Below are 26,431 nucleotides of genomic sequence, written 5' to 3'. Positions count from 1 at the left end.
AATCTGTGATCGAAGAGGTATTTCATAGAAGTATTTGATTGACAGCTGGAAACGGCTCAACTCTTGACCATTTTGAAGCCTGATTTCACATACTTTGCAATTTTTTTCATTATTATTATTATTTTTTTAATCCTTTCATTCATCGTCCATCTTTTTAAAGAAGGCTCTTTTTTTGTGGTGTGTCGAATTTACAAGATGTTTTTTGGCCTGTTTCGGGGCACTTTACTTATTTACTATTTTAATTATTTATGCTACATTGTTGTATTTGGTCATATTGTACTGAGCAGCCAGGACAAAGACGTATGTACTGAGTTCTTCCTGTCGCTCTGTTTCGGCAATAATTTCTATACTACTTTAATAAACACAGATAAATAACCAGACTTTTCTTTTTGTTTTATTCTTACAAGAACAGGAGCGGTTGTACAGGGTACGCACACAGAATGCAGTATATAAGGTGTTCTGATTAATCATCTGCTGTAAGTGGCTTGGAACAGAGAGTACAAAGATAACCTTGGGCACCGAGCCTCATGCAGCTTAACCAAGACAAAGACAAAGACTTAATTATCCAATCACGTGGAGCAGCCTGCTGAGCTATATTTCCATGACAGTCGCAATCAGACCAACTTCCAGTTCCATGGTCGTGAGCACATTTTTTTTTTGCTACGCCATCACAGGCACCTGTCAGCAGTGACATCACATTCACACACACAACAAAAATCACCCGAAAGGCAAAACGCAACTGGACGTCTTGAAGTGTGTGTTGCCTTTTTGTGATGTGTATTTTTATTTTATTTTTTTATTGTTTGATTGGTATAATTCGGTGTTGGGCCACTCCTTGAATCTGCCTCTCCAAGCATTTGCATCAGGAGTCCTGTCGTATTTGTTGCATTCATTTGGCATTGCGTTCATTCCCCCACCCTAAAATAAACTTATTAGTTAAATAATTGTTTAAAATAACTGGAAAAATTTTACTAAAATAAACAACTTTCTACATTAACATTTTGCCTTGAGATACGAGTTTGTTTTGTGACCACGCTCGTAACTCAGAACATTTGTATCTCAAATCATCTTTCCCCAATTAAATGAATGGGAAAAAAACATCTGTTCCAGGCTCCCCCCAAAACTCCCTAAAGCTCTTGTAATGTGTTTTAATCGCGAAAATAGCTGTATATATTGTGTTTCACAAAATATGCAGTAATCACATTATTAAATAGAATGTATGGAATTAAACAGTTTGTGCATCATGATTAATTCATTGCGACTCCTTTCCTTCTGGTGTGTGTGACTTGCCCACCAAATTGCACTCATGATGACACTAACAACAAAGACTTTCAACTACTGTCAGTGACTCAGTAAACTGTAGTAGTATTGATAATTTTTTTTGCAGAGGATAAAGAATAAATGCCTGTGACTATTGTTATATTGTCTGATTTCATGTGTTGATGCTCTGTTTGTGATAAAATATCCATTGCTTAAAGGGTTATAGCTACCAGGACATCGACGCTAGTTTCGTTACCCCATCTGTGGCGTTTTGCATTGTGTGTTTGCATTACGCTATCAGAAGGCAAAGTTGTGTGGTTTTCAATACACAAAGTGTAATTCTCTCTTTTATGTTTCGTTTTACAGTAAACTTCAACTGAGAGTGGCATTGTACAGCTATAAGACTTTTTTTTTTTTTTTAATTGTTTACTATCTGCCAAACTGTCGTTTTTTGTGAAGTGGGTTGAATTGAGCTCACTGCCATCATACAGCGCTCGTATCTCAAACTTTTTGCTTGTGAGTCAAAACAAAAAAATCGGCGTAAAGACGGCTTGAATCTGGGAAAAAAAACACGCAAGTCAGGTCGCTCATATCTCAAGGCACCACTGTATAACTTTTGTATTTATTTTTTATTTTTTATATACCTCATCTATGAGTGACCTGGCCCATCTGTCTGTATTCAAAGACAAAAACCGTTTGCCCAGCCCTGGTACAATTTTCTCCTAATGATACGCCTGGAGGCAGCTGGGGTTAAAGTCAAGGATGTCCAGTGGTTTGATTAAAGCGCACCATGTCGGCTCATTAAAAGTCGTGTGTCAAAGCTTGGTGAAAACTGTGTAAAGCAAGATGCATAATGCACACGCCGCGATCACCTTACCTCGCCGGCTGGGTTGCCGTGGCAACAACACATGCATAATTGAATGCCAGCTGAGTGCGACTGGAAGGCAGCTTAGGCCGGCGGCTCTTTTATAGATCGGATTATAAGGCGCCGGTAAATCCACGGCAAACTCAACTTGGAATGAGAAGGAACGGGCCGCCCAGCCAAATTGTGCATCGTGATGTAAAGGGGAGGCGAGGGGGGAGAAAAAATGGAGGGGACGGCGGCGGAGGGTCAGGCCAATCCCCAGAAGCGGGTGAGGTTCCGGGTGGCTTCGGGGAGCAGCGGTCGCGTGCTGAAAGAGATGTTCAAAAATGAGGGGCCCAGCGACTCGCTCGACTCGGACTGCACCAGCAGCTCGGCGGCCAGCGGGGACGGACCCCCCTACGGGGGGTACCTGGGATCCGAGCTGGATGACAGCGAGAGCGAACCTGACGAGCTGTTGGTGTATGCTGCTGGCGCCGCCAAGGACCGGACGTTCACCTCCAAAAGGGTCAATATACTCAGCAAGAATGGCACTGTGAGGGGGGTCAAGCACAAAGTGAGCGCAGGCCAGGCGCTCTTTGAAAACCTCCCACATTGCAACAATGTAAGTCCTTTTAATTACCTCCCCACTGGAAAGTTTTTTTTTTTTTCTTTTGAATTTATTTCAGGGCTGGAGAACTAGGTCAATATTTTTTATGAAAACATTTGCACTGGGCATATTATTTTGATGCCGATTTGAATTCCTTTCATAGACCTAAATTTATTTTACTTGCATACTTGCTTCATGTTGACGCAATAACACTATTATGCATCCCCCTATAGTTTGTGATAGCCATCCAAAGATGCAAGAGAGAGTTAGGTTCAAAGTTTAGAATCAATCACTGCATCTTCAGACTTGAAAGGGATGATTACTCGACATCCAAGAACCCTAAATTGTTGTACAACCCCAATTCCAATGAAGTTGGGACGTTGGGTTAAACATAAATAAAAATATTATTTGCGTGATTTGAAAATCATGTTCAACCTATATTTAATGAATACACTACAAAGACAAGATATTTAATGTTCAAACTGATAAACTTTATTGTTTTTAGCAAATAATCATTAACTTTGAATTTTATGGCTGCAACATGTTCCCAAAAAGCTGGGACGGGTGGCAAAAAAGTTGAGGAATGCTCATCAAACACCTGTTTGGAACATCCCACAGGTGAACAGGCTAATTGGGAACAGGTGGGTGCCGTGATTGGGTAAAAAAAAAGGAGCTTCCCTGAATTGCTCAGTCATTCACAAGCAAAGATGGGGCGAGGTTCACCTCTTTGTGAACAAGTGTGTGAGAAAACAGTCGAACAGTTTAAGGACAATGTTCCTCAACGTACAATTGCAAGGAATTTGGGGATTTCATCATCTACGGTCCAGAATATCATCAAAAGGTTCAGAGAATCTGGAGAAATCACTGCATGTAAGCGGCAAGGCCGAAAACCAACATTGAAAGCCCGTGACCTTCGATCCCTCAGGCGGCACTGCATCAAAAACCGACATCAATGTGGAAAGAATATCACTACATGTAGTGATATTCTGATATTCTTTCCACATTGATGTCACAGGAACACTTCAGAAAACCAATGTCAGCAAATACAGTTCGGCGCTACGTCTGTAAGTGCAACTTGAAACTCTACTATGCAGAGCAAAAGCCATTTATTAACAACACCAGCTCCGGCAGCCCACGACCCTAGTGAGGATAAGTGGCACAGAAAGTGGATTGATGGATTCATTCACTGGCTGTCAAAGCACTGTATCACGCGTCTGACCATCAGTGAGCTGACTGCTTTCAAACGTAGCCTAGCATTTGGCACCTTCACAGCATGTGTGACCCAAGCGAGTGGAAGGACGCATAACAAAATGCCCAGTATGCAGACTCAACTCTTCTAAAGCTAAGCCATGTGTTTTAATTTACCCAATGCCCACCATTGAATAAATGTTATGTACATGCTTAATGTTGAATGTGAGTGTGTGTGTGTGTGTGTGTGCCCGTGTGGTTGCCGTGGCAAATCCCGTGCAAGATGAAATCCCATAATCTCAAAACTGTTAGCAGCCGTGCTGACCACTTGACCCGTGTTGCTTCTTTGTCATCCGTCTCATTTAAGGGATAATCGCTAGATGTCAAAGCAGGAGCACTGAATTCGATTACTATGCGATTTACATTAGTTCTCTAGTTAGTAGTATTACATCTTCTTGCTATAACTAAAATAATCTCACTGTGCGTCCTCATAATTCCCCCCTGCATTCAAACACGCATGTCTCTGTTCAGCACGTGTCCCGTTTGCAGGAACACGTAGCTCTTTGTGTGCGGCGGCGCTACAGTAGAAAGCAAAGTGCTGAGAATTCATTACCCCGATTAGTTTTATTTGACACACTTAACGGAATGTATCATTAATCTTTAATTCCGTGCTGACCTTGTCCTCCATTGTGGCCTTTTTTTGCTGGGCAGACACGTGACTACGCCACACAACAAACTTTCTAACAACACGGCACTGGGTAGAGAGCTGACCTGCACCAAAGTTGAAAAAATTCTAATCAGCGCATTCTTCTAAACCTTATAGTAGGATAAAAAACACACACAAGGACCACCATGTTGCCCTTAAATATCCATCCATCCATCCATTTTTCTGTACCGCTTATCCTCACTAACGTGGATTGTATCACAATGATTCTCAAAGTGTGGTTTAAGTACCACTCGACGTACGCGGGCTCCCTCAAGTGGTATGCAACATAATCACTGAATTAAATGTTCAACCTGTGCAGAATGTTCCAGTGACTTACCACTGTTTGCACTCGCCGGGGCCATAAATCCTCACGGCTGCTACAATTTAGCCTGGTGTTTGCCTGGCTGCTCTTGTCATCTGCCATGCTGTGTTAGGCAAATTTTCTTCTACTCAATTTGCTGCAGTCCCTGTCCAGCGATGGCTCCTTTTGGCGGTTCCATGTTATGCGTGCAGCTCATTAGAGAGCTAGGCTAAAAGCAAGCCTACTTCAGTGGTGAGCTCTTCTTCATCACTAAAGTCATCCACTCAACTCTCTCTTTACTGGTATTGTCACCACAACATTCAAAATTACACCCATAACCCCAATACAGGGGAAAAAAAAATAATAATAATCTCATATCCAAGCTCCCATTTCTCTCAAAAAGCCTGGAAAAGACCCAAGCCAACTCCACCTACAATAATCTCTATGAACAATTCCAGTCTGGTTTCCGCCCCGTCCATAGCACCAAAACAGCACTCAAGATCGCCAACCTGTGACCCTAGTGAGGATAAGCGGTACTGAAAATGGATGAATGCTGTTATTTTTATTGTATTGCTTGACTTCTTTTAACCATATTTCTACAGTGACCTTGAGTGCCCTAAAAGGCGCTTATAAATAAAATGAATTATTATTATTATATCAAAAAATTAGTCATTTAAAATATTTTCCCTGTTAATGTGACCTATAACCTAGACAACTCCATTGAGAGAAAAAAAAAATATATATTTTCAAGAAGCAAAAATAAACATGGACTTAGTATAAAAGTGTAAATTTCATCTCCAGAAAACACCTTAGTTTTGTCATACGTGTGTCCAGAAAAGCCCCCTCTGATAGCTACTTCTGTTTGACCCAGTTTTGTATCTGATTTGTCCATATTTGGCTAAGACCGCCCCCTTTCCTCTGATTGGTCGCCTCCATGTAGAAGACCCACTTGTGAGAGCACACGCGTTTGTTATGTTGACAGCGCTGGCTCGGGAGCGGAGAGGTAGGCAGAGATCTTTGCTCATGACGTAGATAAGATCGAGAAATTCGAATGACCTGATTTCAGGCCTCTGGCATTATATCCCAAATAGGAGAAAAAAGTTGGTCGTATTTTTCCATTTCCCCCCAAAAGGCAAATGTTTTTCCATACAAAACAATTGAATCTTTTTTTGGTCTTCCCCCCCCCCCCCCCAAAGAAAAAGCTGTAGTTTTCAGGTGATATTTTTTCCAGAATAAATTAATTTATTCATTCGTTTACATTTTCATTGAAAGTCAAGTTATATTTTTTTCAGATTTATCTTTTATTATACATTTGTGAGACATACTGTCCCCTCTGAGGGAAACAATGACTCCCATATGGCCTGTTACAAGTTTGACATGCTTGGTCTACTGGGTTATTGCTTTGACACAATGAAAGTTTGGCTCATTCAAACTTGTTGAGCAGGCAAATGCATTTTTTTTTTTTTATAGCTCAGCCACTTCCGTCTCGTCAAGGATATTCTTCAAAATCTGAGTTTTTGCTGACTGGTTGGCTGAAAAGTGTGGGTGTTGAAACCTTTTATGTGGCAAAGTGTCAGTGTTGCTGCACCCACACGACACAGGTGAGATGCAAAACACAAATAACTACCTTAATCTTCTTCTCAGGTGCAGTTATTGCTGGAATTCGGTCGGATGGTCATCTACACCACCAGCTTCCGTGTGGTGAGGACCACCTTCGAGCGCTGCGAGCTGGTACGCAAGATCTTCCAGAACCACAGGCTCAAGTTCATGGAGAAAAACATCGCTCTGGACAGCGAGTACGGCAAGGAGCTGGAGGAGCGCTGCAAGCGGGTGGGAGAGCCTCCGTCGCTGCCTGTCGTCTTCGTAGACGGACACTACCTCGGGGTCAGTACTTTACATACAGCACAAATTATTGGTAGCAGTGCAGTTAAAATCACCTTAAGAAATACTATACAATAAATATGAGAATAATGTTTGACAAAAAAAAAAAAAAAAATCTCATCATTTTGCAACCCGAGTGATGAGTGCAGTATTTATACAATATATATATATATATATATATATATATATATTAAATTGTTTTATTGTTTTTGTTTTATATTTTATATATATACAAATATAAACACATACAGTATACTATATACACAGTATATTAAAAAAAAGGTCTACACACCCCTGTTCAAATCCCAGGTTTTTGTGATATGAAAAACTTTTGCCACCATTTATGTGGCCTATAGCACACACAACTCAATGAAGAAATAAAAGAAAAGGAATTTGGCAGTTTTCAGAATTTATCACATGATAAATGGGAGTCAGCACACCCTGCCACCATTGAAAATGCTTCCGATTAACCCCAAATACAATTCTTATGTTCTTGTAGGCTTTTGTTTGTTTGTTTGTTTAAATCTCTGTTGCTAATTTAATTTCACCTCTGTTTTTTTTAAATTGATTTGTACAGGTTATAGGTCGAAAATAATAGTTGAAAATGTTGACATGATTTATCATATTTTTTCTATCAGAATAACCTGGCTTTTATATGTGTGTGTGTAGACTTTTGTTTTTATATACACTGTACATTGTTATTGTATCACAGTAATGTAGTATCATAAAAATTCCATAGTTTTGCAACCCAGGTGAGGATCTTAATAGTTTATTCTTTTTTTAGTGTAAATGAATAATATTTTTTTTTATGGAATAGGTATTGTTAAATATTATTATTAGTTATTTAAGATTATATAATCTTGCAATACTTGTGATGTAATATTTAATATTAATATTTTTAAAATGATCATTTGTAATTTTAAGAAACATGCACAATTATGCAACCCTGGCGACGAGTGCAATAATTTGTTGTTCATTTTGAATAATGCTATACATACTATTATATTATAGTGTGTAATTTTGTAATTTTAGTGTTGAGTAGACCATTTTATTATCTTAGAGTTCAAATTAATGTGACATATCCTTATTGGAATATTGAGTTAGACTATAATATTGTAACCCTAGCGATGAGCGCAGTATATTTACACAGATCTTTTTTTTCCCAGGGTGCTGAGAAGATACTGAACATGAACGAATCCGGAGAACTGCAAGATCTTCTAACAAAAATTGAGGTTAATTATCAAATCTGATTGTAATACACATAGCATCAAAAAGACACAAGCCGTGTAAAAGATTAGCACAGTGATTAAGTGCGCATCAATAATCGAGGGCCTGTTAATTGATTCGGCTTCCAACACGTATTCCTCCACTCCAATGCAGAACATGTAGGCTACTTTTATGGTACACACTGATATTATACAACCGATTTGATAAACTTTTTTTTTAAAGACAAGTAACAGTTTCATTTGAGCGGAGTGTGTGATTGGAAACTCATAATTTTGTCAAAATAATATTTTAACCCTTTTATGTAACTGAATAAGGGGGGCAAAAATATAAAAACAACTCCCCCCATTCTGATACAGTGCAAAAGTACACCACAGTAAAATACAAGCTAGACGACCACAATATACATATACCACCAGGCAAATCGAAAATACAACTAAAATAATAAACCTAATGATAAATAAATTGAGACGATTATATTGGTAAAGAACTGTTGCTATTCGTGGAGGTTAGGGACCAAGCCCTGACGGGAATAGCGAAAATTCCCCTTAAAAATATTTTGAAGTGCCCACGTAAGCATCTTAAAATATGGATGGAGCGATACCGATAGTGGTGCCGATACTTTACGTACACGTAATCGAGAAAATGGTCAAGTACTACGACACCGATACCACTGACATATAACTTGTGAAGTGCGAGTCACGTCCACCATGGGGGGTTCAGGTGACAACACTGTGAGCCGACTGCAAAAATGGCCCATTACTACTTTCTTATGAGCCATTTTATACTGTTGTTCTTTTTATATCTCAGTGATACATACTGTAGATACTCTCATTTTAAAATAAATACATTGCAAACGACTCTTTAACTTTATTTCTGCCTAATGTTCAAGGCTTAACAACACCCAAATGTGGGTGAATTTCAGCATTCCCACTAGCAACTTTGGCAGATTTTGTTTTGATCAGTTGTTTTGATCAGGAAGCAAAGTCCCGCTGACGAATGGATTTCGATCGGGAAAAAGTTCGTTGAACGAGCAAATTTAGAGATAGGATAATTATTTTTACTTTACAGAGACTTTAGGTAGAGTTGTATCAGGGCTTCTGCTTTCATGAGTATTTTGAGTATCGCAACGGTAAATTGCGAATCGATGGATACGACATGGTTTGTGGAGCGTGCTGGATACTTAACTAAATTGGACGCCTACTCCCATGTTATGGTTCTTGCCTCCAGCGGGTGCAGCACCCTGAGACGTGCCAGAGCTGCGGGGGCTTCGCCTTCGTCCCTTGCCCAACGTGCCATGGCAGCAAGATGTCTGTGTTCCGCAACTGCTTCACGGACTCCTTCAAAGCCCTCAAGTGCACTTCCTGTAACGAGAATGGACTGCGGCCTTGCGGGAGCTGCAGCCAGTGAGCATGTCAAGTGCCTGAACACATCTCTTCTCTTCCAGGGACTTCCACCGCAAAAAAATGACTCTTCCCTGCTCTATTGCCATTGTGATTAAAAAAAAATTGTAATAAAACGTACGTTTTGTGCATTTGGTCAATACGTGATTGACATGACTGAGAAAGAAACAAGAAGCTCCTGTTACTAATTTATTGTAGAAATCACATCACATCACTGCATATTCATACAGAAACTCCCACATAGCATAAAAAAATCTCCCCTATTGGCTGTGAGTAGTACGGGGATGACATCAGAGCAATCTGGTTGGATGCTGAGTAAAGTGCTTTGAGGCTAAAAAGCAAATATGTGTCTCTCAGCAAATACATGTAAATGATAAAAAAAAAAAAAATGAACATCACGAGTGTGAATGCTTGTGTCTCATCATTCAACAAAAAAAAAAAGTGCATTTCAATATGTGCAATCACCTTAGTGTGATTGGTTGTCTCAGCAGCGAACCGGTATTTGTTTTGACATGCAATCCTGTTAGTGTGAATGCATGTCTCTCAGCAATCATCGATTAAATGTTTTTTTTTTTTTTTTTTTTAGACACACAATCGGATTTGTGTCAGTGCTCGTCACTCAGCAATTTACAGAACAGGAAAAATTGCCTTTGGAGCACTGCAGCATGATTGTAGATGCTTTTCTTTTTTTTCTAAAAACAAAATGGCAGTCATGAAAATGCTAATCTCTCACCATTCAGAGAATATTAAACAAATTTGCTTGTCTAACCGATCCATTGTTTTTGGTTTTGTTTTGTTTTTTTACACGAAAGCATATTAGTGTGAACGCCCATCTCAGCATTCACTAAATAAGAAAGAATATTTGTGTTTCCAAGCACAATAGTATTTATGTAAAGGCTAAACCATTTAAATCAATAAAATTTGTTACAAGAAATCATTAAGGGGATTGTCTCACAGCAGTCATCCAAAAATAATTATATATTTTTTGGAATGGCTGTTTCTTAGCATTCACAAGATAGGAATTTTCTTTTTTTTCTCTAAAACAAAAAAAAACAAAACAAAAAAAACAAAAAAAGAACACATTTTGAACCACAATAGCTCTCTCGGAATTCACCCAATAATTGTAATTTTTTTTAGGGGAATATTTGTTTCTCAGCAATTAACAGCAATGAAAAAAACAAAAAAATAATCCTCACCAAACCTAGAAACATATTTTGAACCACAAAGACCATGTGGTTCATTGCTTGTCTCTCAGCATTCATCCAAATCAAATATTATATATATATATCTATATATATATATAGATATATATATATATATTTTTTAATGGTTGACTCTCAGCATTCACATCATAGGATTTTTTTCTCTCTAAAACATCTCTCTCTTTATATATATATATATATATATATATATATTAGAGCTGCCAAAGTTAGTTAACTCATGATTAATCACAAAAAAAACTATTGCATTAATCATGTATTAACTCAGATTAATCACAATTATTTTGACCACACACCCTCCTTTACTTTAACTGCGGCCATATGGATATCTGAAAGGCGGCACAGGTTGCTATAAGGTCAGTGATCAGGTCAATGCTGAGGTTTCCGAATTTTGCTTTAAAAGTCACCCCGATGGAACTTCAAAAAAAAAAAAAAAAAAAAAATGCAATTTACATATAGTGCAGCTCTGAACTCTCTTTGCATCAAAGCACACATTTAAAATACCATTTCAGGGCAAAATGTGGTACTTTGTGGTATATTTGGAACCTGTGATTAATCGTGATTAATCCGATTTTTTTTTTTTAATGATCCATTGACAGCACAATAAAAGCCAAAAGAATTCCTACATTGCTTCAGCGTGCACACAAAAAGAAAAACTATTTACGTTGGCACACCATAGAAATATATGAATGCTGAGGAGGGGATGATTGAATGAGCCAATTGTGCACTTGCACGTTTGCATCCATGGCGAGAATGTTCACTGAATTCTAGTCTCGGCAGAAAAATAAGGTTCTGCGAGGTTTCAGCCCCCATTTCCATACGCGGGTCATATTCCAGTCGTCGACTTTAAGATTTGCAAAGAAAGAAAGAAAAAAAATTAAAATAAATAAAAAATAAAAAAATACAGGGATGATGTCACCGATCGATGCCCATCTCTCTATGCTGTCATAGCCCTGTACAATGCTGCTTGAACATGAGCACACAAGGCAGCACCGTAAAGAGGCTAAAAGCGTAGAGCATGCGAGGATGAGGTGGTCCGCCATTGGCACGTTGTTGTTGTTGTTGTCCTCTCTTAAGAGACTGGGCTTGGTGATGGAAGGAGGTAGGGAGGGGGTGGCGCAATGGGATGGTGGATGGATGGCCGGACGGAGGTTGGAATAGGTGGGTGGGGGTGCACCGAGACTGAGCCCCCATCAGATGGCGAGAGAGAGGATCCGACGATCGTCAAGTGATGTTAAAAATGGAGCCAGCGTGGCGCATTTACGCACGCGTTCTGGTGTTGTCCAGTTGATCCCGCGACGGAACGCGCGCGCGCGATTTACAACTGAGGCAACGCGTACACGAGAAAACTGCTTGCGAGGTCCAGCAACCGCGGCGAGTGTCATGTTTCGGGGAAAGTGGCTCAAATCCGCAGACGGCTTGGAAATGCTCTCAATGACGTCAACGCCCACTTCCTTCTGCCACGCGAGTCCTGGTCCTCTTCGGTACAAAGGCGCCATCTGGAGCTCTTAAATGGGACGCCACATTCATGCTCGACAAAGCGCAAAAAAAAAAATAAAAAATAAAAATAAAAAAAAAGCCCAAGCAATCTCTGATGGCACCGCTATCACTATAGTTTATATCAATATAAACCCTTCTGTCATTTGACCAAGGCAGAGCAAATGAGAAAACGGGGTAAACTGCTCGACTGATTTCAGACTTTTCTAACGTCAAAGTTTGAATGTGGGAAGTGTTTGTTAATTTTTCATTTTTTTCTTCAATGTCAGACGTTTACATAAAGTTCAGGAGTACAGTATTTGGTACCAATACCTTTAAACTGTATGACTTGGGTCAAAGATTTGGGATATCATTCCACAAGCTTCTCCCAATAGTTGGCAGGATTTTGGGCCCTTTTGTCCAAATACAACTCGTGTCACGAAGCCAAATTTGTAGGCCCCCTTGCTCACACATGCCTTTTCTGGTCTACCAATAAATTTTCAATACGACTGAGATCAGGACTTTGCGATGGCCACTCCAAAACATTGACTTTGTTATCCTCAAGTCACTTTGTAACCAGTTTGGCAGTGTTCTTCCGTCCATTGTCCATTTGGAAGACGCATTGGCGCCCAAGCTTTAACTTCCTGGCGTATTTCCGCATAATGTTCTTTCCTCATGATGCCATCTATTTGGAAAAGCGCACCAGTCCCTCCTGTAAATACAAACCCCAGAACATGTTGCCTCCACCCCCACACTTCAATGATCTTTCTTGCACTGTACACTGTTTTAATTATATATTTATGTTTCTCTTTGTTTTAAATGTACATAAGCTGCTCCCCGCCTTTGTTTTTAAATGCTTTTTTTTTTTTTTTTTTAAACCATGTAAAGGCAAATAAAATAAGAAAATAAAAAAGTTGGGATGTTGTTCTCAGGCTTGCAAAGCGTCTGTCTTTTCCCTCCAAACATAATGATGCTCCTTTCTGCCAGCCAAACAGTTCAATTTTAGTTACTTTTTTTCGTGTTTGTTTTGGAGTAATGGCTTGTTCCTGGCAGGGTTCCCTTTCAGCCCATGTGGGTAGAGTACTGTCGATAATGACATACCCTTACCATCTTTAGCCGGCATCTTCACAGGTCTTTTGCTTTTGTTCTTGGGTTGATATGTACGGTTTGGACATTCTTCTCTAGGAGACAGAACCCATCTCCTTTCTCAACAATATGGCAGGACATTCCCATGGTGTTTATACTTGCGTAAAATTGTTTGAACAGATGAAGGTGGCACCGTCAGGCATCTGGATGTTGCACCCAAGGATAAACCAGACTTGGGCAATTCCACAATTGTTTTCCTGATATCTTGGCTGATTTATTTGGACTTTACCATGATATTCCACACAGAAGCTGTCTATTGCGGGTGTGCCGAGTTCAAATACATCCACAGGTGTTTAATTAATTCAAATGTTGTCAAACCCATCAGACACTTCCAAATAAATGACAATAAATGATGGCTAGGCCACTCCATCACTTTGAAATGCTTCTTACGAAGCCACTCCTTTGTTGCCCGGGTGGTGTGTTTGGGATCATTGTCATGCTCAAAGACCCAGCCACATTTCATCTTCAATGCCCTTGCTGATGGAAGGAGGTTTTCACTCAAAATCTCACGATACATGGCCCCATTCCTTCTTTTCCTTTACACGGATCAGTCCTCCCGGTCCCTTTGCAGAAAAACAGCCCCAAAGCATGATGTTTCCACCCCCATGCTTCACAGTAGGTATGGTGTTCTTGAGATGCAACTCAGCATTCTTTTTCTTCCAAAGACGACAAGTTGAGCTTTTACCCAAAAGTTGTATTTTGGTTTCATCTGACCGTATGACATTCTCCCAATCCTCTTCTGGATCATCCAAATGCTCTAGCAAACTTCAGGCGGGCCTGGACATGTACTGGCTTAATCAGGGGGACACGTCTGGCACTGCAGGATTTGAGTCTGTGGTGGCGTCGTGTCTTACTGATGGTAGCCTTTGTTACTTTGGCCCCAGCTCTCTGCATTTCATTCACTAGGTCGCCCCGTGTGCTTCGGAGAGTTTTGCTCACCATTCTTGTGATCATTTTGACTCCACGGGGTGAGATCTTGCGTGGAGCCCCAGATCGAGGGAGATTATCAGTGGTCTTGTTTGTCTTCCATTTTCTAATAATTGCCCCCACAGTTGATTTATTCACACCAAGCTGCTCACATATTGCAGATTCAGTCTTCCCAGCCTGGTGCAGGTCTACAATTTTGTTTCCGGTGTCCTCTGACAGCGCTTTGGTCTTGGCTATAGTGGAGTTTAGAGTGTGACTGTATGAGGTTGTGCCCAGGTGTCTTTTAAACTGATGAGTTCAAACAGGTGCCATTAATACAGGTAATGAGTGGAGGACAGAGGAGCCTCTTAAAGAAGAAGTTACAGGTCTGTGAGAGCCAGAAATCATTGTAGGTGACCAAATACTTATTTTCACCATAATTTGCTAATAGTTTCTTGGAAAATCATAATGTGATTTTCTGGATTTTCTTTTCTCATTTTGTCTATCATAGGTGAGGTATACCGATGATGAAAATTACAGGCCTCTCTCATCTTTTTAAGTGGGAGAACTTGCACAATTGGTGGCTGACTAAATCCCCCCCCACCCCCCCCACTGTATGTAAACATTTGGTTTCAACTGTACCTGTGATCAAATGTCTTCTACAAACCCAATGATTGAGGTTTGGTTCCCAGTCTGTCCCTGAAGGAGTGACTACTCCACCACCAGGCAGTCTTGCAATCTTGACTATTTATGAAATAAATAATTAACTACTCTCCAATGACCAACATACAAGTACATAGTATATAGTAGGACTAAGTCAGCCTGTTCATTGAAACCAACGCAGAACTTTGATTCCTAAAAAGTATATAAATATTGCTGTATTATAAGCCACTGTATCATTTATTCAGTCTGAATAGTAACACTGCGCTTAAATAAAGTGTAGGAAAATGAAATACGCTTGAAAACCATTGTAAAAGATTGAAGGCAAATGTGCTGTATTTTAAAGTTAAATACAACCGAACTGTATTTAACAAAATGTTCTGCACTGAATTAAATCTTAATAAACGAAGATTATGCAGTTTGAACATTTAATTCAGCGTTTCTTCACGTACCACTAGAGAGAGCACATGTACCACACTTTTGATAATTTGGCCCAAATCAAATGTCAATATCAAATATACTACTGTTAAAAAAATAAACTTAATAATATGCTTATTACTGCGATTGGCTGGCGACCGCTCCAAGGTGTACCCCACCTCTCGCCCAAAGTCAGTTGGGATAGGCACCAGCTCACCAGCAACCTTCATGAGGAGGACAAGCGCTACATAAAATGGATGGACGGATGCTTATTAGTGTGGATGCAGTTTGCAGTGGTACTGAGGGGGACAAAATATTAGGAACCGATTCAGTATGATACAGTGCAAGTTTTACACCACTGCAAAATACAACCGCAATAATAAACATGCTGTTAAATTACTGTCTGTGTCTGACAACTTAATCATTGCAAAGACCTGAATGTACATTCGGTCGATTACAGTGATTGACAGATTAAAACGTGTCAAGATAAAGGGCATCCACAGCACCAACTGAAATTAAAATAATTTAATAAATATTTGTTTCTAATTTGTTCCAACTGCTGCATCAGTACGGTATGCATCCCGCCTCCCCCACACACACCCTCACGAGTCAACACTATGCACTGTTCTCACTAACTCACATGAAATGACCTTGGCCCCGAATAAGACGGGCTTCAAAATAAAAACATGGCAGCACACTGAGTGGAAAAGGGGCAAATCAATTTTCATACATCGTTTGCCAAACGAGGCATGTCAGTGCCTTTCAGAGCACAAAATAAATAAAATGTCATTTGTTGGATTACAAATAGCAAAACCGGTTCATATACTGGAGTTCAGTCTTCATAATACACATTGTGAAGTCATGTGGTTCGATAAATTGTAGTTTTGCAGTTCATTCTACTCAAAGTTCACTATTTGAGCCTGAACACTTTTGTATATAGATGATTTGTAATAAATCATATTAATCTTCATTAAGTGTGTCAAATAGTTGTTCCGTCAAGAATAAAAATTGGTTTGGTGTGTCAGGTAGTTTGATCGGTAACATGATTTCATGTTGTGGAGTCATCAAGGAGTAGTCAGAACTTTGTCATACAATATGGTTGTGTTGAAACTATTCCATACCGTTAACTTGTCACAATAATGTTCAAGTGTTGTTGCACGGAGGCCTGTGAGGGGGTGGAGCTTTTAGTTAGGAATGCAAAGTGGACAGCAGATGCAAGCCTGCGTGTCCTTTTGGCTCTTCTTCATCTTGCAGGTTCTTCCACGTCACGTCAGTGTTATTATAAGATCTCCAGGTCTACATGGCGGACCTCTGGGTTACGTTGCTGTGGAGGTAGCGAGCGTTACAACTCAAGTCATCATTTTGAAAAGGTATACAGTGGCACCTTGACTTATGACCAAGCTCGTTAACTCAATTTAAGTGAAATATCATCAAGTCGTGCTAGTCCACCCCAAAATACAAATATATTTTGTTACATATTTTTAGTAAAGAAACATACCATTGGGATGGATAAAAATATAATAAAACATAACAAAACAGTATGCAAAGAAACAAATCGGTTTTACAAACTGTAATCTGCTATACGCACAACCTACTTCCGCATTCGGCAAAACGGGCCGAAGCACTTCCTCCAAGTTCGGGTAAATGGCGAAGGGGGGCGTCTTTTAATTTTCACCACAGAACCACCAAAGATGACAATAGTCGATATTTAGGCCTCGTTTGTGTTTACATATCATATCTGTATAAATAAATTCTATACATGTATTTAACTTTTGTCCGAAGACGCCAGCCATAAAGAAAACACAGTTTTAGCAAGTTCAGCTTCCAACAAGTAATTAAACCATCATGCGCGTTTTCACATGACTGTCCTTACTGTACTATTTGTGTGTTGGATTTGTGCCTTTAAGGGGCATGGCCAAGTGACTGAAGTCAGTTGTGGCCTACAGCAACTCCTTGCGATTGCTTTCATTTTGGCTGAAGGTGTACCAGCGAATGTGGCTTTCCTTGCCCACATGGAAGGGCATTACAGTATCATAATTACTTTTCCCCACTTAACTTGAGCAGCAGCAAATCTAAAGCTCAATCACACCTCAAAGCAAATAAATTGCATCAATCAAGAGACAGCTCGTCACTTGAGAAACCCCTAAGTTGCGGTGCTTGTAAGTCAAAATACCACTTTAAATTGTGGGTTTACTTTTTTTAAGGTTTCACTAACCTTGAGTTCTTTCTCCAGGCGGTCCACCTCAGCACCCAGGGTGTCGATGATGTTCTCACCATGTTTCAGCATGAAGTTCTCCAGCTCTTCCGGCGTCTTCACCTGCTGAATGTCCTGCAATGACACCCGCACATAGAACACCATTGAGTGCACCCGACGTGACAAATACAATGGGACAAGTGTTTGACTTGCATTGAGGATTTGGTCGATGTCTTGCTTTTCCAGATAAGAGCGTGTCACCACTCGGCCATCGAAGTCGACTTCCGCCTTAAAGCGCACTTTGCTCAATCCCAAATCGGTGGCCTTCACGTCATGGATGGCTCTGAACATGACAGAAAAAGTGTGAAGAAAAGGTGATGGTCCTCTAGATCAGCGCTTCAGCAGTCCCCAACAATTTTTGCACTACAGACCGGATTCACATAAAAAAATATTTTCACAAACCAGCACTTCAAACTAAAACAATTTATTAAAAATACATCACATCATTGTGTTGAATATTGCTGTTGTAATTAGCGGGAGCCTGCTCTGGTTTCTCTACAACGATTTTAGGGTGATGGGAGACGATGACAGCCATAATGTTTTACTTACTGTATGTCCTGTCTATTCTGTAATTTTGTGTTATTCATTCATTTCAGAATATAAGACAGATATAAGATAGGATGTCAGAAATGGAAGCAAGGTATTCAGGGCTTTTTTCTTTTGGCAGTTTGAAGGCTTAATTGGCATATTTGCGAGTCTGTCACCATATTATGGCGAGTGGACCCGGTGTGCGAAAATCACCTATAGATGGACTCGTCTTTTAAGGAGGACTGGTGACATCGTCTCTTAAATGCAATTTCTTTTTCTTGGAAGCTGCCAACTCTCCAAAGACGTTTGCTTTTTTTTTTTTTTTTTTTTAACTCATTTTTGCTAGCTTGTGGGCTTAAAAATTTCCAGTATCACATGACCGAGATGAGCATTTTGACAGAGGCAAAGGTGGATGCACCTGATTTTCAAAATCAAATTTCAGACTCTGTTGATCAATAAAATATTTTTTGTTCAGTCTCTTTGTCTGACCTTGTACCAAACATCCCACGGCCTGGTTGTTGGGGACCGCCACTCTCGATATTTCAATACAAACTGAAACTTTTTGACTCGTGAAACATCTGCTGACCTCACAGCGGGGTCGTTCTCTAAGATCTCTGTGAGTTTCTGGACGCGCTCGGCCTGTATGGAGCGTCCCAGCAGCGCCTCCGTGTTGGTGTAGATGAGGAAGGCCGAGACGGTGCCGAGTAGCGTTCCCACTCCCAGCGAGCCCAGGCTGTCATAGTACGGATTACCTGGGTAAAACAGGACACATGACTCAAGTTGGAAAGGAAATTAGAGGTTGACGGTCATACAGGCACATCTCAATAACTTCAGCAGCAGTGACAGCACCTGTCCCATAATGCATCCAACATAAAATACTGATCTGCACCTTCAAGCCCATCAATAACATTAAGTATATTAACAGAGTGTTAAGAGGAAGAGGAAAATGAGAACGGAAAAGGTGCACAAGTGACAGGGATGACCACAACCTTGAGAGGATTGTCAAGCAACGGCGATTCAGAAATCTGGGGGAGCTTCGTAAGGAGTGGACTGAGGCTGGTGTCAGTGCATCAAGAACCACCACATACAGATGTCTGCATGACATGGGTTACAGTTGTAGAATTCCACGTGTCAAGCCAAAAACAACATCCGAAGTGTCTGTGCTGGGCTAAGGAGAAAAAGTACTGGTCTGTTGCCCAGTGGTCCCAAGTCCTCTTTTCAGATGAAAGTACATTTTGCATTTCATTTGGAAATAAGATCCCAGAGTCTGGAGGAAAACTGGAGAAGCACAAAAGTCAAGCTGCTTAAAGTCCAGTGTTAAGTTTCCACAGTCAGTAATGGTTTGGGGAGTCAGGTCATTTGCTGGTGTGGGTCCATTGTCTTTTATCAAGTCCACAGTCAATGCAGCTGTCTACCAGGAAACATGAGAGCACTTCATGCTTCCCACGGCCAACAAGCTTTTTGGAGAAAATGATTTTATTTTCCAACAGGATTTGCCATCTCCCCACAAAGTCAAACCTACCAATACCTGGTTTAGTAGCCATGGAATAACAGTATTTGATTGGCCAGCAAACTCGCCTGACTTGAACCCCATTGAAAATGTAAGGGGTATTGTGAAGAGGAATATGAGAGAACAGAAACCCCAAAATGCAGACGATCTGAAGGCCAATATCAAAGCAACTTGGGCTACAATAACAGCTGGACTGTGCCAAAGGCTGATCACCTCCATGCCACGCCGCCTTAATGCTGTGATTAATGCAAAAGGAGGCCCACCGAAGCACTGAGGGCAGATTAATTTAATACACTTTTCAGAAGGCCAACATTACTGCTTAAGATCCTTTTATATTGGTCACATGAAATGTTATTATATATTATTAATATTTGTTGGCACATACCTGTGTATGTTTAACTTTTCGTATTGTGCAACCTAACTAAATAAAGCTTTTGACAACTTTGGAATTTTTTTTACAAAATGGATGTGCAAACAAAGAATAACTTCACAGCTTCTGTGGTTCATTAGGTTGACAGAGGTGCAATCAAAGCTACGTCTCGTTTACCTGTCAACGAGGTGAGTCCCATGCAGCTTGCAGCCATAATGACCCCGAGCACAGCGGCGGTGTCCTCAAGTAGCACCACGTTGGTGCTTGGGTCTCGACTCTGCATTACTGCGAACAAAATATACCCTTAGTTTTATCCATGGCCATTTTTTGGCTCACCTTAGTTTCTATTTTCACCTTCACAATTCATATTAGGTTACCGGTATTCATAAGGGAGTAAAATAGGGCTTTAACAAGAAATCGATTAAAATCACACATTAAAAGTGTTGGCAAGAAATTTAAAAATATCAATTTGTTGTTTCGCGCAATTATTACATCAGTCACCCGCTGCGTTAGACACAGCAGTGGACCCAGTGGCTTTGATCATGGGCATGAAATACATTTGAATCTCTAGACCAATTAATATGCTAAATTTGGATAATGCCAGCACTGCTGGTTAATGATTAGTCCTGATTAACCAATCACAATCAAGACTTGACACTTTCAATGCACGCAGTGGATGCGAAGGCGGTAACATACTTCTTCTTTTCCTTTCGGCTTGTCCCTTTAGGGGTCGCCACAGCGCGTCATACTTTTCCATCTAAGCCTATCTCCTGCATCCTCCTCTCGAACACCAACTGCCCTCATGTCTTCCCTCACAAGAGCCATCAACCTTCTCTTTGGTCTTCCTGTAGTGTTCCTGGCAGCTCCATCCTCATCATCCTTCTACCAATATACTCACTATTTCTCCTCTGGACGTGTCCAAACCATCGAAGTCTGCTCTCTCTAACTTTGTCTCCAAAACATCGAACCTTGGCTGTCCCTCTGATGAGCTCATTTCTAATTTTATCCGACCTGGTCACTCCGAGAGCGTACTTCAACATCTTCATTTCCGCCACCTCCAGATTTGCTTCCAGTGGGCTCTTCAGTGCCACTATCTCTAATCCGTACAGCATGGCTGGCCTCACCACTGTTTTATAAACTTTGCCCTTCATCCTAGCAGAGACTGTTCTGTCACATAACACACCTGACACCTTCGTCCACCCGTTCCAACCTGCTTGGAGCCGTTTCTTCACTTCCTGACCACACTCACCATTGCTCTAGACAGTTGACCCAAGTATTTAAAGTCCTCCACCCTCGCTATTTCTTCTCCCTGTAGCATCACTCTTCCCCCACCACCCCTCTCATTCATGCACATATATTCTGTCTTACTTCGGCTAATCTTCATTCCTCTTCTTTCCAGTGCATGCCTCCATCTTCCTAACTGTTCCTCCACCTCCTCCCCGCTTTCACAGCAGATCACAATGTCATCTGCAAACATCATGGTCCACGGGGATTCCAGTCTAACCTCATCTGTCAGCCTATCCATCACCACCGCAAACAGGAAGGGGCTCAGGGCTGATCCCTGATGTAGTCCCACCTCCACCTTAAATTCATCTGTAACACCTACAGCACACCTCACCACTGTTCTGCTGCCCTCGTACATGTCCTTTATTATTCTAACATAGTTCTCTGCCACTCCAGACTTCTGCATGCAGTACCACAGTTCCTCTCTGGGTACTCTGTCATACGCTTTCTCTAGATCTAAAAAGACACAATGTAGCTCTTTCTGACCTTCTCTGTACTTTTCCATCAACATCCTCAAGCCAAATAATGCATCTGTGGTACTCTTTCTAGGCATGAAACCATACTGTTGCTTGCAAATACTCACTTCTGTCCTGAGTCAAGCCTCCACTACTCTTTCGCATAACTTCAAAGGTGGTGACATACTGAAGAGACAAAATGGCTGGTTTTTAAATGCTTTTAATCATGCAAAAGCACATTTAGTTACCCTGAGTATGAAATAGGCAATAGAAATAAAGCTGCCTTGCCTTGCCTCCCACTTAATTGACCAACAGCAGTTGACTTTTTGCACAATTGTCCCAAAAAAAAAAAAAATGTACCGGCATTACCAGATAACTAGCAACCCTTTACTGCTCAGTGACTGTTTTTTTTTGTCAATGTCTTTCTGTCTCCAAAGTGTTCTCTGTCAATTGACTGTCTGTTGTCGTACTAGAGCGGCTCCAACTAGCGGAGACAAATTCCTTGTGTGTTTTTGGACATACATCTACAGCAGTATGGTACTTGAGTTGTACATACCATATTCATAAAAGGAAAGTCTGTGGTTTTGGGCACTTCTCTTTATCTCATTGATCGCTACCAGTAGTGTGGCTGTAGAAGAAAAAAACAACAACAACAGAGTACAAATTGCAGTACAGTGAAACCCCGCATATTTGCGTTTTGATATTTGTAAATTTGCTTTGGAACCTATCCCATTATTTGTTGAAAGTTTGTCTATTTTTGTGCTCAGGCCAAAGCAATAAAAGGTGCCATCTCATGTAATCTTCAATGATGATGTCTTTTCGAGACATCCTGTTTTGTTAGCAGTCCTTGAATGCACCTGGTGCAGTTATGTTTTTGCTACTACTCATAGCCCAGGTAGACTAGCCGTTAAATTTGCCTGTATTCCTTGAGATTTATTATTGTGTGTAAATGCCGAAAGGTGAGTGATCACCTATGTTTGTGCACATATTTATTTGCCCGAATGTGCTATCGCGTCAATTCGTGTGAGAGTATTATTAGTATGCTGGCGAACACTATTTATAGGCCTCGTCTACAGGTGGTTTGTTCATGTTGAATACTTTTTCAAGAGCTACTATATAGTCGTTCATGTAACATGGGTTCATGATTGTGTACATGCTAGATGCATGGTCATGATGCTTAGCTGTTTATTCTCTGTGTTGTTACGCGACTTACCTACACTAGGGAAGACTTGCTAAACATTTGGGAGTCTACTCCAATCCTTCTTTCTCCAGCTTTCACAATTCCACAAAGTTTTTTTCTCCGAGTTACTCACGAGTGGAGTGGCTGAACTCTATGGCGTATGGAGGAGGAGAAGACGACGCCACAGAGGAACGCGTGCAGGAGTGCAAGTTAAGCTTCAACAGCGAGCATTTCAAACGCCACTTCTGTCGATTCACCTCGCAAATCTACACTCCCTACCCAACAAAGTGGACGAGCTTTATCTCTTCACAAAGACCAGTAAAGACTTTGCAGGTTCTGCCGCCATCTGCTTCACGTATACTTGGCTTTGTGAAAGTATCTCCAACGACGCCGCACTGCTTCCTGGCTTCAAACTACACTGAAAGGACCGCGACACGGCGCTAACAGGGAAAACAAAAGGTGGGAGAATATGCTTCTATATCACGCCGCCATCTTGTACAGTATATTTGAATCCAAAAGCTATTTTAGTTTTAGCCTTGTTGCGTGTCTTTTGATGTCGTACTGTAAATATCTGACTGCTAATATCTGACAGCTCTTTGGTCTTGGCCATGGTGGAGTTTCGAGTATGACAGTTTGAGGTTGTGGACAGGTGTCTTTTATACTGATAACGAGTTCAAACAGGTGCCATTAATACAGGTAACGAGCGGAGGCCAGAGGAGCCTCTTAAAGGAGAATTTACAGGTCTGTGAGAGCCAGAAATCTTGCTTGTTTGTAGGTGACCAAATACTTATTTCCACCATAATTTGCTAATATATTTTGTGAAAATCAGACAATGGATTTTTCCCCCTTAACTTTGTCTCTCATAGGTGAGGTATACCTATTCATGAAAATTACAGGCTTCTCTCATCTTTTTAAGTGGGAGAACTTACACAATTGGTGGCTAACTAAATACTTTTTTGCCCCACTGTATGTTTGATAACTCTCTGCACCATTTGCACAATCTTCACTGTACCAACTCATAGCACTTGAAGGCACATTAAACTGCTCTAAATTGCTTGAGAACTGCATCGTTTGCACAATGCCATTATATCAGTATCACCACACTCGTGGTAGTCTTTCATTGCTCAATGACTCTCCATGTGCGTTTTTTATGTCCTAAATGTATAATTAGTCATAGTGGCTTTGATGTCATACTAGTGAGGCTCCAACTACCGGAGACAAATTCCTTTTGTGTCTTGTTACATACTTGACCAAAAAAGCTGATTCTGATACCAGTATGAGTTATTTTACGATCCTCTGCCTTTTAAGTGCTTTGCCATCATTTTGTGACATCTATGGGAAATTACAACCCCCTTTATTTATTTATGTATTCATTCATTTTTTAATCTCAATAATTTGTACATTTTCACTACTCACGACAGGGCTAGATCAATATCCCTTGTTAATAGCAGGGGTTTAAAGATCTGAGTGTACATTACCGGACGTACCTCCTTCAGACACCAGAGAACCCGCCAAAATGCAGTATGCCTGCCACAGACAAAAGTACAGACCTTTATTTTTGTTCTTGTCTGACTTGTACGAGAGGCAGTCTGAAGTGACACTCACCCATAATAAAGACTCAATAGGCTCCGGGTGCAGCAGTCCCATAATACCATGGTACCAGGAGAGCCCGGCGCCCATCATGAAAATGCCCACGCCGCTGATGAGGGACGCGATGTAGCGCATGTTGGAGAAGCCATACCTGGAGGAGCCATCACATCCACAATCTTTTAATTTGGTGCTCTGTAACGACCTCTACTTCCTCTTATAATGACAGAGACACATAAAACTAAGGCTTACGGGTGCCCAGCATCAGGGTTCCGTACAGACTGGCTGATGCCCAGAGCCAGCAGGGCTTGATTGCAGGTGTCGGCTAAAGAGTGGATGGCCTCTGAGAACATGCTTGCTGAACCAGTGTAGACCCATGCCAGCAGCTTGAAAAAGAAGTTCAGCCCATTTCTGCACGCAAAGAAAGGCAGTAGAGTGTCAAGTTCATTGGTATCAGTGAAAATTATCAAAACATTGGGCTGGGCAATATAGTCTTAAAGGTTATTTACAAAAATCTGATTTACAATGTCTTTAAGTCGTTTTCGAAGAATAGTTTCTAGATTTTAGCTTTATTTGAGTTGTATTATATAATGGTTAACTTCCTGTTATAGTTGCATGATAATTAGAAATGTTCCAAAGTTACTTCAAACACTGTTAAGTTTAACTCACTTTAAATTATATCTTTTGGGGAAAAACTAAAACTAGAGAATGGGATTTCTGTAGAAATTGCGTGCGAAAGATTGACAGAGCTGAGGCTCAAATGAAATGCTGGGGAATTAGTTGAAATGGGCAATGAGCGACAGAATGGATTGAATTGGTCAAAAAATGTGGAAGGAGATTAAGATGCAAAATATTTCTTAATTTCAGCATTTTATTGTGAAAATGAAGAATTGTGGGAAAACTGGGAGTTTTTGACATGTGAAGAATAGTAGCGTGAATGTCCTGAATTTTGTGAATGTTTTAATGGTGTGAATACATGGAAATATCGCGGCATAAAATGGCTTGAAAGACACTGACATTTTTGGATTAATGTCTTATTTACTTGAATGTTTTTGTTGTTGTTGTGGAATTGGAAACTATGGAACTGTGGAAAAATGGTGATTTTTGGAATGTGAAAAATAGAAACTCGGATGCACTGAATTTGGCAAATATTTTAAAGTTTAAATTTGAATCAATTGAGAAATGTGAATGTTTTAGAAGGACAAAAATGTGGGGACAATAATAAACATAATTTTGGTACAGAATAACATATTGTATGCTCTTCAGGCTTCAAACAATTAGAACAACTTGGAAGTCAACTAGATCCCCTCCGATTATCTCCCAACTACAACCACAATAATACACACTTCAATATGTTAATTAGTACTGCTCTAAAAAGTAAACGAACATTACTTGGATTTTTTATTGGCTCCCTTCAGATGTGCAGAATGTTGTGGATGGTGAAGCATAGTTATATTCTGATGTGCTTTAATCTTAATCTACAGCAGTGTGAATGTTCACTGAGGTTTTTGTTGTTGCATACCCTCATTGAAATAAACTTCTTGCATTCATGTGACATGCACGAGTCCTCTAACACAATCATCTTAATTAAGGACACCACAGGACCTCATGTGAGACAAAATTCTCACAATTTTTTTTTTTGTCGTCACTGGATGAGCTACTGAAGTGCTTAAAAAAATACTACATACTAATATATGCATAGTAAAATATGTATAATACCACGCACGAGACCTGAAAATGACAAATATTATGTCAGCACCCAGTTTTCCTCTTCCACATGCAATTACACCCCAAAATACTGAAAACTAAAAATTATGAAAAACAATTATTGTACTTCACTTACATGCAAATGGCGACCATAACCACTTTGCCTGGGCCTTGTAGAAATGTTGTCCTTTTGCCTGATCGAGGCTTTAGGAGAACATTACAGGAATAAATAATTATGTTAATGAGATTATAATTTAACATTCAAGTACACACACAAAACATACTAAAGGTGTTTCTAATAGTTTGTCCCTCTCTAA

The 26,431-nt window shown here is 40.3% G+C and overlaps 2 protein-coding genes across 4 annotated transcripts in view; one reads left to right on the top strand and one right to left on the bottom strand.

Moving 5' to 3' along the window:
- The first annotated feature begins 2,256 nt into the window (after positions 1-2,256).
- grxcr1a (glutaredoxin and cysteine rich domain containing 1 a) lies at positions 2,257-10,173 on the top strand. The gene is made up of 4 exons (XM_061685424.1): positions 2,257-2,726; positions 6,551-6,790; positions 7,954-8,019; positions 9,242-10,173. The coding sequence occupies exons 1-4, from the start codon at positions 2,349-2,351 to the stop codon at positions 9,419-9,421; spliced, it is 864 nt and encodes a 287-aa protein (XP_061541408.1). The 5' UTR covers positions 2,257-2,348; the 3' UTR covers positions 9,422-10,173.
- The window catches only part of slc30a9 (solute carrier family 30 member 9), a 26,910-nt gene continuing 8,720 nt past the window's right edge, over positions 8,242-26,431 (bottom strand). For 2 of the 3 annotated variants that reach the window (XM_061685423.1, XM_061685422.1), the window contains exons 9-18: positions 26,251-26,318; positions 24,660-24,818; positions 24,426-24,561; positions 24,308-24,347; positions 22,197-22,268; positions 20,079-20,186; positions 18,608-18,773; positions 17,647-17,776; positions 17,455-17,568; positions 15,750-16,563 (exon numbers count right to left, since the gene is read on the bottom strand). In XM_061685423.1, the coding sequence (XP_061541407.1) occupies positions 16,519-16,563; positions 17,455-17,568; positions 17,647-17,776; positions 18,608-18,773; positions 20,079-20,186; positions 22,197-22,268; positions 24,308-24,347; positions 24,426-24,561; positions 24,660-24,818; positions 26,251-26,318 (1,038 nt within the window). In that variant the 3' untranslated portion in view covers positions 15,750-16,518. Of the gene's footprint in view, positions 9,409-15,749; positions 16,564-17,454; positions 17,569-17,646; positions 17,777-18,607; positions 18,774-20,078; positions 20,187-22,196; positions 22,269-24,307; positions 24,348-24,425; positions 24,562-24,659; positions 24,819-26,250; positions 26,319-26,431 lie in introns of those variants that run through there. The other variant, XR_009769171.1, reaches the window with a different exon arrangement.

This window comes from Phycodurus eques, chromosome 9, assembly GCF_024500275.1.
Source record: "Phycodurus eques isolate BA_2022a chromosome 9, UOR_Pequ_1.1, whole genome shotgun sequence".
Lineage (NCBI taxonomy): Eukaryota > Metazoa > Chordata > Actinopteri > Syngnathiformes > Syngnathidae > Phycodurus > Phycodurus eques.
The sequence above is the reverse complement of the archived record's forward strand: the minus strand, read 5'-3'. Positions and strand labels throughout refer to the sequence as shown.